General features: G+C 35.4%; 1 protein-coding gene across 3 annotated transcripts in view; it reads left to right on the top strand.

Annotated features, from left to right (window-relative positions):
- The window catches only part of LOC150093577 (exonuclease V-like), an 88,354-nt gene extending 75,497 nt beyond the window's left edge, over positions 1-12,857 (top strand). The window contains exons 3-5 of one of the 3 annotated variants that reach the window (XM_090412816.1): positions 6,778-6,978; positions 10,781-11,070; positions 11,252-11,298. In XM_090412816.1, coding sequence (XP_090268942.1) covers positions 6,778-6,978; positions 10,781-11,070; positions 11,252-11,254 — 494 coding nt within the window. In that variant the 3' untranslated portion in view covers positions 11,255-11,298. Of the gene's footprint in view, positions 1-6,777; positions 6,979-10,780 lie in introns of all 3 variants that reach the window. The other 2 variants (XM_090412814.1, XM_090412815.1) reach the window with 2 other exon arrangements.
- Positions 12,858-13,137: the final 280 nt, after the last annotated feature.

Here is a 13,137-nt window from a genome sequence, read left to right as displayed (position 1 = left end):
AGTATACATGTCTTCTGATTTTGCATGGAACTTTACAATTATTTCAAACTGTAATCAAGCAAGTAGAGCCCAATTCTATAACTGCCACAGAGTTGTGTTAATGAAATATTCTGAATTGGAAAATAAACTTAAAGAAAGATTTCAATATAAATTTGTGCCATTTTTGGCAAAACAACAGTTAAATAAGCTAGTAGCAAATGGTGAAATTAATCAGGAAGATTTCTCTGAGAACATCAGCAAGTTTTATGAAGTCAGTATAAACTATTTAGTCCTGGAAGAAGAGTATTGAACAATCAGAAAAATTTGATTGGATATTTTTAACTTCTGATATGAATTGGGCTGATTTAGAACAGAGTGCAAATTTTGTCAACACAATAGTACATAATATGGCCAGCATAATATATATTATATAATATTATGTAATAATAATGGATGGCTGAGTGGTTAGCATATCCACTCTCCAACCAAAAGGCTGCAGGTTTGAATCCCGCTGTGGGCATGGATGTTTGTCTGTGAAAACACTGGTGATCTGTAGTAGATGGCATTGGTGTAGATGATGAAGGTTGTTGCGGCTGGTGGATTGATGGAGAGTTGTAGAGTAGGTATCCTCCCTCGATTTTTTTATAGCCAGCCTGGTTGGCCGAGTGGATAGCATATCCACTCTCTCCAGCCAAAAGGTTGCGGGTTCGAATCCTGCCGCGGGCATGGATGGTTGTGATTGTCTGCGGAAATAGCAGTGGTGGTTGGGGGTAGATGGCGTTGGTGTAGTTGCAGTCAGTTGATGATTGAATGGTGGAGACGGAGTTGTAGAGCAGGTGCTCTCCCTCGATGAGTTCTTGGACTCCCTGGAGGTGTCAAATAATAATAATAATAATAATAATAATAATAATTCTGTAAACACAGATTATTTATTTGATGAAAGGTAAAGGTCAATGCTAAACAAAGTTCTACAACAAAAAAGAAAACAAGAATGGGACTCAAAAACTTTAATCATTCAAGATAAATGGTTGTCATTATTTGAGATCTTCAGGAATGCTGGCATCACCTTCAAAAATATATTCAAGTTAGTAGAATTTTCTGTGTTTACCAGGTATATCAGCTCCAGTAGAAAGGATTTTCTCAACTATGAGCAACATTTGGTCACCAGAAAGAGGTCGATTGCAGGTGTCAACAGTAAAGGAACTTTTAAATGTGAAAGTGAGTTTGCAGTGTGAAGGGTAGATCGTGCCTCAGTAACTTGCTCAGGTTTTATAACACAATGACGGCTGAACTGGATAAGGGTAATGGGTTTACAGTGATACTACCAGACCTGGCTAAGGCCTTTGACGGGATACCACATGGAATTCTAATCCGTAAACTGCAACATATGGGAATGGATATAGGGTTGGTGAGATGGATAGGAGGGTGGTTGATGGAGAGATATCAGAAAGTAGTTTACTCAGGAGTAGAGTCCAAAAGACGGCCTGTGACTAGTGGTGTGCCGCAGGGTTCAGTTCTTGGACCACTGCTGTTTAATTTGTTCATTAATGTTATAGGGAAGGATCTGAGAAGAACGGTTCATTTGTTCACTGATGATGCAAAGTTGGATAGGACAATAGTGAATGTAGATGTCAAAATTTTGCGGGATGATTTGGATAGATTGGAGGTCTGGGCTAAGGAGAATGAATGTCAATTTAATGTGGCAAAATGTAAGGTTATGCATTTTGGAGTGAAAAGATTAGCAGCAGTATATCACATTGGTGGAACTGTACTCCAGGAGATTGATGAGGCCAGGGACTTGGGAGTGTTGGTGGATAGGAGTTGAAGTTTAGGGGGCACATTGCAAAAGTGGCTAAATCAGTTCATCAAATCACTTGGATGCTGAAGAATACTTTGATGAGTAAGCCTTGATAAGACCCTATCTTGACTACTGTGCCCAGATTTGGTCACCTAGGTTTCTTCTTGATGGGGAGGAGGTTGAGAGGATCCAGAGGCGAGTGACCAAGATGGTAGCAGGTCTATAGAATGAACCTTATGAGAACAGGTTGAAGATTTGTGGGTTGCAGAAATTGGTTGATAGGCGGAAAAGGGGAGATATGATTGAGACATTCAAATTGCTGAAGGGTTTCTATAGAATTAATTCAGAGGATATTTTTGAAAACAGGACTGGTGGTGGGAGGACTAGGGGACATCCATGGAAGCTGGGCAAGAGTGTGGTTAGTAAGGGTGTTAGAGCTAGGTTTTTTACTTTTAGAGTGGTGAATGAGTGTAATTAGCTGCCAGAGTCTGTTGTGAGTGCTATGACAGTGAATGAGCTTAAGGCAAAGTATGATAGATACTGTGTGAATGTCGAATAGTTATGATGGACATGATGTTTAGGGCCTCCCTCGATGAGTCTAAGGACTCCTTGGAGTTGCAAGTAATAATAATATTCTTGTAGTGATTTTTATGACCATATAAAATCCAACAAACAGCTTTTAAGAAAATACTATATAGTGAAAAATATACTGGAGTGGAATAGAAACAAGAAGCCCAGCCATCCACATCATCATCTTCACAATAGACCTGCTGCTGAAGGTACGCAATCTACTTTTCAATATTTTGAGTATTTTGTTGATTGAGTTCCATGCTCTGTGATTTTCTTTTATTTCTTCATGCCAACTTTTGTTTATCATGCAGGGGTGTATAAGCCATTGACTTTCTTAATATTGAAATTAATTTTTCATGAAGTGTCCTAGATTATCTTTCCTAAAATATGGTAACCCTAATCGGAAGGTCATCATCAATGCAGAGTCCACTGATAAGAAACTAGTTCTACACAGGTAAAAATAAACAAAAGTTGACCCCTAAAAATTTAGAATTATGGTCTACAATAGCTAAAACCTGATTATTTATTATTTTTGGTTTGCTGTTCACACTAATATCCATTACAAAAATGACTGTCTTCAAAAGATTAAGATTGCCACATTCTTGATATTGGCATATGAGCATGTCACTAGGCCAAAACTGATAAGCAGTTTTAGCTGTTGTTACAAGTCATGAAAATATATATATAAAATGTGTGTGTGTGTGTGTGTGTGTGTGTGTGTGTGTGTGTGTGTGTGTGTGTGTGTGTGTGTGTGTTTCTAATTTGGAGTGGCTTTCTTTATATACCAGATTACATGAGAATAATGACATTTGCTATTTTCTTTTCTTTGTTCTGCTTTTAACAGGCATCTTCTCTACTGTAATCATCTCTCTAATTCTATTCCTTTTTGTTATGTGGATCATTCTTCTCTGACCAAGTTATTATACTTGCCAAAGATTAAATCCTTTGACCAAATGTCAGCAAACAAAGTTGGTACATTGTTGATTTCACATCAGTTACCTCTGTATTCCATAATGCAAAGCACAGTTTTTTTCAGATGTATATATTGCTATACATTATGGGAAGGATGACTGTCCAGACCAGTTTCAACCTTTATTGAGGTCTCATCAATGGAAGCCAGCCCTTGCAAGATACCAAATTTGAATTAATGCAGAAATCCCAAACTCTCTCTCTCTCTCTCTAATCTAGAATATGTTAATGATAAGATGATTTTTTTCTACTTGTATATGGAAAAAAAAATTTTTTTTCTCGTTGTAAACTCAATAGTCAGTGTTTCAAAAAGAATAATAGCTATTACAATAAATGTAAACCCAAAAATAACAATTACATGTACATATGTGCCTACAGAAACAGCAGAGGATAAAGACAAAGAAACCTTCTATCAAAACCTAGCCAACTATATTACCAAAATACCTGCACACAATGTGCATATAGTGCATATAGGAGGGGGATTTCAATGCTCAAATCAGAAAAGAAGTAGTTGGAAACGCAAAAAACATAGGACAGTATACCTACCATGACTCAACTAATGAAAATATCTTCTTATGGATCTTTGCAATTCCCAGAACCTGATATCTCTTCAATCAATATTCCCAAACAAATTAGAAAGAAAATGGACCTGGCAACACCCCAATGGAACTAAGACTCAAATTGATCACATCTTAATAAATGGCAAATGGATAAGGTCAGCCCAAAACTATAGAGCATACAATAGCGTAGAATTAAACTCTAATCACAGAATTGTAAGTGTACGATTAAAGCTACGACTAAGAGCATCCAAATCAAGAAAAAACATCTCAGATACAATTGGGAAGAATTAAATGATCCTAACAAGGCAAATCAATTCCAGCAACTTACAAAGAACAACCACCTACAAGCAGCATTGAATGATAATACAGACAATGTATTTAAAACAATAACTAGCATCCACCCCGCAGCCTCCCAAACATTTATTCAAACAAACACAAAAAGTGTTAATAAAGACTGGGTAACCAAAGAAACAAACTCACTGATTGACAAGCAGTAAAATGCAAAGTAAGAACCCAAGATTCCCTTAAATATAAAAATGACCTAAAACAACTAAACATAGAGGTATATGAAGACCTCTCAAAAGATAAAGAAGCCCACATCTATAATCTCTGCCAAGAGCTAGAAAACTGTCAAAAATTGCACAAAATAAGAGAAACTTACAAAATAGAAAAATCCCTGAACATAATGGAAAGAAAAACCCAGAGCATCGAGAAACAAGAAAAAAGATGGAAACTTGTTTGAAAACAAGATCAAAGAACTTGATGAATGGAAGGCACACTTCCCAACTCTGTTAAACACACCAACCCCAAACATTGATTTCATCTCAGAAACTATAATACTGGAAACTCTTAATATCAACTGCAATGATTTCACCATGCAGGAGTTCACATATATATATATATATATATATAAAATTTAGTACTTTCCTCCAGGAAAGTTCCTGAACAGTGGAAAGAGGGTATAATAATCCCAATTCCAAAAAAGGGTAACCCTGAACAGACCTGAAAACTACAGAGGAATTACACTCTTATCTACCCCACTAAAAATTTACAATAGAATGATATTAAATCGAATTTAACCACATATAACTCCATACAAACTAGGTTGGATTCCTCAAAAAACATGGTACTCTAGAACAGCGCGTCTTAAACTTTTTCCACTCATGACCCCTTTTCACCCTAGAAATTTTTATGCAACCCTGGGTATATAGGTATACAAATCAAAACATTTACTGATAATAACTCATAAAGAAATCAATTTTTAAACAGTTCTTTTGGTATACTTATAATTTTACCATTTGCATAAAGAATTACAAACAACAGCCTCGAATCTGAATTAATTTTTGGTCGTTGGCATTCAGAAACCTTTTACTGTTGCCAAATTTTTTGCCACTCCCACATTCGGTTACACGACCCCATTTGGGATCGCGACCCACAGTTTAAGAAGCTCTGCTCTAGAACACACTCAATGTATCAGAAGACTAATAGAGGGTTCAAAGGACAAGAACTTACCATTGCTTTTGAACTTTATTGATTTTACCAAAGCATTTGATTCTGTTCATAGGGAACGACTTTGGGAAACACTCAAACTTTATGGCATTCCACCAAAAATTACCAGGGTTATCAAGCAGTACTAGTTAATGGGGACAAAACAGATAGTTTTCCCCATCACCACAGGAGCTCTACAGGGCCCCATATCTATTCATCATAGTGATTGACTATATTTTTAAATTGATCCAAGTTAAATCTGGAATTTTCATCCAAGACCCAGATGATATAGTGCTTTGCAGATGATATGGTCCTCACTGACTCTAACATCATAGATGCCCGAAACCACTTTAACAGCCTTAGGAGAACAGCAGAAATATTTTGACTAAAAATAAACTCTCAAAAAACAAAGATATTAAAAAATCAGATAGATTGGCACATCTATATAAATCAAAATGATTATCTTGATGAAGTAGAGGACTTTGTATACCTTGAATCACACATTTCAAATTCTTTAACAGACATTAAGACAAGAAAACAAAAAGCACTCCAGTTCCATAGAAGTCTTAAAAAAGTATGGGAGTCAAGCCTCATCTCAAAGGAGATGAAGATTTGTCTTTACGAGTGCACCAGCCAGCCTATCTTTCTATTTGGCTCCCAGACCTGGAGCATCTCAACAAAATTAGCAACCAATATTATAAATAGCTTTGGAACTACTTATTTAAGAAATATCCTGGACTACTCCTTCAAGACCACACATATTACCAACTCTACTATATTAGAAGAAACCCAGCAAGATCCTCTAGTCAGCACTGTTCAAAGCAACCAAATAAAATGGCTTGGCCACCAACTCAGACACCCACCCTCTGCACCTTTTGATGCTCTGGTCCTTTATGTCCTTACAGATGGGAAAAGAAAAAGAGGCAGATCCCAAACTCAATATTGGAAATACATCATTCCACCCGTTTCCTCTCAACTCTCTGCATTAGAGATCTGTCAATTAGCACATGACAGAGAAGAAGCCTGGCTTTCCTTCACATCATAATACCTCCAAGTCCAATCCCAGTGTATACAGACTCATTTGTTTTCCTATTTATCATTGCAAAAAAATTATAAATAAACAATGATGATGATGAAAAAAAATGCAATTTTTTAGTTGATTTAGTAGATTCATCAGAAGATAATGTAAAAGTACTTTAATGTAATTACATTAAAAAAAATCCAAAGTGATGTGGCATAGTTTACCATAATAAAAATTATAATGGTAAAATGATTGCCATAATTGTTTTTATATTCTATTATTTAAACTAATTCCACTTAGAGAGTAAATTTTATTTTGTTCTTGCACAATCCTTGATATTCATTGCTACATCTACCTAGAAGCTAATACTCCATAATTTATTCCTTATGCAGAGATTTTGGATGGGTGTAATGGGTGTACTCCCTCATTATCACCACTGGAGAAATATCGTGGCAGATATTTGTGTGTATCAGACTTAATATCACAAGTATGGTGTGAACAAAAGATGTTATATTCTCTTTCACTGCCATCAGATGTTTCAGTTGTTGAACCACCCCAGATTACAACAGGAAAGAGTTTACATCTAGCGAGAGGTATAGTTTACTTCTTTTTTTTTTATCTGTAATTATTTTATAAAAATCCTGCTCTAAATAGTAAAATCTCATCTTTCTGTAAACATTTTAGGCCCAGTGATCTGTCATGATCTTGTATTCATATAGACCTAATTGGGTAATTAATCAAGTTATATCCAACTACAGCAATGTTTGTTAGAAAATGGTTTTTCTCATAGACAGATGCCAGTCCTTGGGTAAAAAATAACTAGTCTTCAGAAAATATAAAACTTCAAATATGGTGAATGAGCTGTTAGTATAAAAAAATCAAGCTATAAACAATACAAAATAAAATTAAACAACAGAAAGGTTGATTATTATTTCTCCAAGTTTGCTAACATGTACATACACACATGGAAAATGCATTATTATTCCTGACCCATTGTCATACAGATATTATATTGTTATTATTACTATTACTATTACCAGACTTCCAGAGTCAATGACTCATTGAGAGAGGCCCACATAAACTACACCAGTCATTCTTGACTGGTGTAGTTTATGTGGGCTATTCTTGAATTCATTCACACCACCTCCAAAGGATCCATCTCAATCATGCACTACTCTATGAGAGAAAAATCTAGCTTTCAGCCCTTTATTGACTGCACTCACACTCAATTTCCACAAATGCCATCTTCCCACTCTCTACAGAATTAAAAATCCTTTCTGCTGGTTAGTATACTATATGATTATTTTTGTATGTCTTTATTATTATATCAAACCTCTTTCTGCTATTTGCTAGTGTCTGCAGTCTCAGTTGGTAATAACAGCCATTGCTCCTGCAAATGTCTCCTAAGACCAAGGTTTCTTTTTTTTTTGGGGGGGGGGGGGCATTGAGAGCAGCAGCATGTCTACCTAAAGCATCCCAGACATGCTCAGTGGGATTAAGGTCAGGAGATCTGGCTGGCCAGTCCATACATACAATAGTCTCTTTTTGAATATATTGGTTCATGAACTTTTCTTGATGAATACGAGCATTATCACCTTGTATTATAAATGTTTTTTCCTCTATTGCATCTACATACAGATGAATATAGGGGTGTTCAGGACTTTGTCTCTAAATTGCAATATTCATCGTTCCACCAGGAAGCCCATAAAGATCAGTATGTCCACCCAAAGAGATGCCTTCCCATATCCTCACACTACCTCCACCAGAGGGATGATGACATGGCTCTAGTTTTCTCCAGATCAGAGTATGCTTAGTATAGCTTGTACAACAAATTGGTACTTGTCTGTAAACAATACTGACTCCCATTGGTTTTGGGTAGTTGATGTGGAACCTAGTCCATTTCAAATGTTCTTCCTTGTTGTCTGGGGAATAGGGACATGCAGACTACTGGTCACCTAGCATAGCGATCACCTTTGTGAAGCCACCTGCTCACAGTGGAAGCAGATACCAATGTTCTTGTAGCCAGTACAAGGTCATTTCATAGCTGATTCAGGTAGCACTCCTGTTTCAGGGAGCAGATCATCAGAGATATTGGTCACCCATAGCCTTCCTTCACTGTATATTCGGGATGTTGTTTGTGGCTGTTGGAATTGGTTCAACAGTTTGTGAACCACAGAACAATTCACATGCAACTATTTGGCTGCCTTCAACTGACTTTTGCCAGCCTCCAGTCTTACAATGGCTTGCTACCTGGAATTCATTGGGTAAATGATGTCTTTGCATTCACATCTAAAAATTTTTGATATCACAAAATGTCTTGTTCTCACTTCAAACATGAAATGGAAACCATTTGAAAATGCATGTCACATTTTTACATAATGTACCTGTCTTTCTTGTGTTTTTTGTTCTTCTTTTTCCCCCTCCCTGAGTTTTCACGTTTTTTTCCTTCATTTTTTTAATTTGTGGAAATTAGTGTAGAAAATTGGGAAGGCAGTTGAATATAGAATAAAAGAGAAATACCCAGAACAGTCAGCTAACCCCATTGAGTTAGATTAAAAAAAAAAACAGTTTCATCACCTACCCTGAATTTTTTGAGAGAAATTCAGGATGGATGTAAACAGATATATATTATTGATGTCATGTTAAAGATGAAGATATTAAGGAAAAATTTTGACAACATTAGCACATTAACATTTAGGAATGTGCAATGGGAGAAGAAAATTTAGCAAATCAGATGTTAACATCTGGGGGGGGGGGAATCCATTATACAACAGTACTTTCCTATCCTCTTGCATTTCCTAGTGGATTAATTTAACCATTTACAAGGCTTTTGTTAAACCCAGATCAATAGCTCTCTCAGTTTCTTAGCACATTCCCTTAAAACACATGGTGAAATCTTATTCAGTCCCACTACATTGTTGTGGGCAAGTGATCAGAGAAAGGAATATGTTAATATGTTTCTTGAAAACATGGAGGTGGTATGCATTGAAGAAAATAGTATGGGAAACACTGCTCCAGTGGACAGAGGCATATGGAATGAAGGAAGAGGATGAGAAGTTGATTAGGTGAGGTAGGAGCCCAACTGTATATGGATGATGACTAGCCACTGCCTGAGATCATACATGATTAGCGACATAATAAATTTATAAGTCTTTTATTAGAATTTTGCTCTGTGTGTTTTGTAATCTATATTTAACAGGCTTATCATCAATTCTTCCCATGTGTCCTCATGGGGATGTACATAAACAGGGTACGCTGATAGTACTGCATAATTAAATTTACATAATTACTTGTTTCCTGTCAAAACTTTTCTTCCAAATTAATTTGCTATTTGTCATATCTAAAGTATTGTCAGATGTTATATTTTGCTTTTATTTTGTTACTAATCATAATTTTCTGTTACTTAAATTAAGGGGATATTAAATCCCGCATAGTTTTAAAACCGAATAAGAAACTCAAAGATCGGAATCAGAGAGTTTCTTGCCGAATATAGTAAATTATAAAGTATCGGCGACACTAGCGTTAGCCAATGCAAGTGATCCTAGTACGTAGTACAATACCGGGCAACTCGTTGCAAAGGTGGAGGAAGTTCAGATCGCTATTCTTAGGTATTTTCCATAATGTAAAAACACATTTCCTAGGAAATGTATGCTGTTATTACATTATGGAGGGAGGTCACTACCCAGACTGGTTTCAGCCTTTTTTGAGGCTTCATCAGTGAGTAGCTAGACCTAATACCAAAGTGTATAGCGAAAAGAACTTATGAACTTATAAGTTCTTTTCAGTGAAAACTAGGTGGCTCAATTTACACACAGTAGTCTGTGTGGCTGATCACGGCCTTGTATTATTATTACAAATACTACCTGCTTATCTTTCCTTGTAAGTGTGTTCCTTATCTGCAGTAATGTATTGCGTAGACCTTGCAGCACTGAAGTGTACTCTCTGAACTAGAGGCCTCTGTTAACTATTACTTCCAGATACTAAATCTGATCTGCTTCCTGTGCACGATTTCACCAGTACACGTCGACCTGGTTGGCCGAGTGGATGGTGTATCCGCTCTCTAGCCAAGAGGCTGTGGGTTCGAATCTCGGTAAGGATGTTTGTGATTGTCCTACTAACCAATTATCATATGTACTGCTATGTCCTGGCACAGTATGACTCCTGATGTCTTTGCACCATAAAAAATCAAATAAAAAAAATCACCAGTGCACGCTATAGTGTACTATACTTTGCACTTATTAACATTCAAACAAAACAATTCCCCTCATTTTCTAAAGCTAAGCTACTTTCATTTTATTGAAATTTTAAGATGAGGCTAAATTTATAGCATTAATTTAACTTTGAAAATAAAGCTTTGTGTATTCTCATTTATTTAATTTTTTCATTTATTCTCAGAACTGGCTATTCAAGACATTGTATCAGTACATGTAACAAGTAATGAAGATATTTTTGCCATCAAAGTCATAAATCTTCTTGGCTCTGTAAGGGATCTTCTTTCAGGAGTTTCGGTTAGAAGAGAAATTCCAGTATTTGGGGTTCCATTTGACAACGATGTGTTTTTTATTGGACTGATTGATGAACTTCGATGTAATCCAGTAACGCTAGATGTTAATCTTGTGGAATTCAAATCAAGAGTCAGAAAAACATTGCCAGCTCAGTGCCAAAAGAAAAGCTATATCCTTCAGGTAATGCTATACAAGTACTTGCTTGATGACATGATTAAAAATAAATTGTCAAAACACATGATATCTAAACATTTGCAGCTAGATTTGAGTAAAAATTTTGGCAGTGAAGTTATGAAACATATGGAGCATTATCACAATAACTTGACTTGTCTTGATGTTCTTCTTGATGAACTATTTTCAGTGATGCAAGCACTTCCTGTGATCAATGAGTTAATAATTGAATACTGTTATCAAGAAGATGGACAGAGTTTTCAAATGGAATTGGTAGTATATGATGAAGAATGGCTAAGAACAGAGGTTATTTGGCTACTAGAATTTTGGAAAGGAAAAAGAAAAGTGCAGGGAGTAGATATCGAGGAGGCATGGAAATGTGATTCTTGTGAATATGCTGAAACGTGTGAGTGGAGATTGGCAAAGATAAAAGAACTTACTAGTCAAAAGATAAAGTAATAATTTTGATCTAATTTATCATCTTTTGGAATTTGCCAAGATAATCAATATCTCTGTATAAATGTATGCATTTTAAATTCTTAAAATCATTTTATAAAGTTTACATTTAGTGTGGAAGATTATAATTTGTTAAATAATTAATATACTTGACAAGATTATGAGTGGCACATGCACTAGATAAGTATAAACTTTGTGTGTGTGTGTGTGTGAGAGAGAGAAAGAGAGAGATTGCTGTTTGTTTTCATAAAGAAGCAGTTTAAATTTTGTTATTTTTATCCCTTTTACATATATAGAGTATTATTGAGATACATTACGAATAAGATAGGGATACTTGATTTAAAAAAAGTGAACCTTTCTAACCATTCACATTATTTGCCTGAGATCTGAGTTTAAATCTTTGAGCCTTTTCTGTGATAGTGTAGTTAATCATTGGAGGAGGGTGGATTGTTAAGTTTTTCTTTTCTTATACAAAATTTAGGATTTTAGAAATGTGTTTGCTATATTTTTAGTAGTGTTGCCATAAAGCCATATGGATGCAGGAAATGTGTAAAAAAAAATTTCAGCAGATGTAGAACTTGATGGTTTAGCAAGGAATCAGAAAGTATGCTTTTATACTTTCAGTTTAAGGGAAGCTTTTAAAATGAGTTTGCCATTTTCAAAAGCAGTTTTTTTGCTTATGATGTTTCAATAGCTCTGTTTCCCATTATGCACAATGCAAATAATTCTGGAAATAATGGCATTTCCATTGTGTAGGTGAAATAAGCATGAAGGCATTACAGCAGATCTAAAAATGCAGACCAGTATTGCTTCAAGTAATAATAATGATGGTGTGTGTGTGTGCATGCGGGCGGGCGGGCGTGCATGCCTGGCTGGCAAGCATTGCATACCAACAAAATGAAAATATTTCAAATATTTTGTTATAAGTAGCATTGATCATATTATCTAAATGAGACCATAGGTCAGCATCTATACAGTTAGATGTTTCACTATGACAAATCAACTTCATTGAGTGCATACCTTGTAGATAGTATTCTCTTGCTTAACATGGCCAATGATGCTTTTCAATAGAATTGTTTAGCTCTTCTAGAATGGAAACATTCTTTGAAAAGTAAAAACTTTTGAATTATATTATTGTTCCTACATTTTTTAAAAAATGTAAGTTTTCATAAGTCTGTCTTTCTTGTATTTTAGTACGGCTTTCTTTTAACTTTCCCATCAAGTCTGTTCATAATGAGTGTTGATTTTTTTCAACCAAAAAAATGAATGTAACAAAAGATAACTAACATTGGGTTTAATAGGTTGTAATATATATTTAATTAAACCAACCAGTTTGGCCACATATGTTATTGATTTCTTCTGAATTAGGAAGAACAAACAAATATACAATAAGCAGTAAACACAAACCATTACATAATTAAAAACTGAATATGTAGGAACCATTACACAAAAATGAAAAACAGAAACACATGGATCATGAAAGCAGGCATGGCTCAGTCATTGTTCAGTAGGTGTGTATGAAAGTTGGCAGAAAAATTAGTCTGATGTGTTGATAGATCTAATAACTGACTTCCAAATGTCACATAAAAAATCATTCCTTGGTTTCTGTTGAGAGGGCCT

Source organism: Typopeltis vanoorti, chromosome 23 (assembly GCF_054136105.1).
Source record: "Typopeltis vanoorti isolate ZY-2024b chromosome 23, IOZ_Tvanoo_1.0, whole genome shotgun sequence".
Taxonomy (NCBI): domain Eukaryota; kingdom Metazoa; phylum Arthropoda; class Arachnida; order Uropygi; family Thelyphonidae; genus Typopeltis; species Typopeltis vanoorti.
This window is presented reverse-complemented; position numbering and strand designations above follow the sequence as displayed.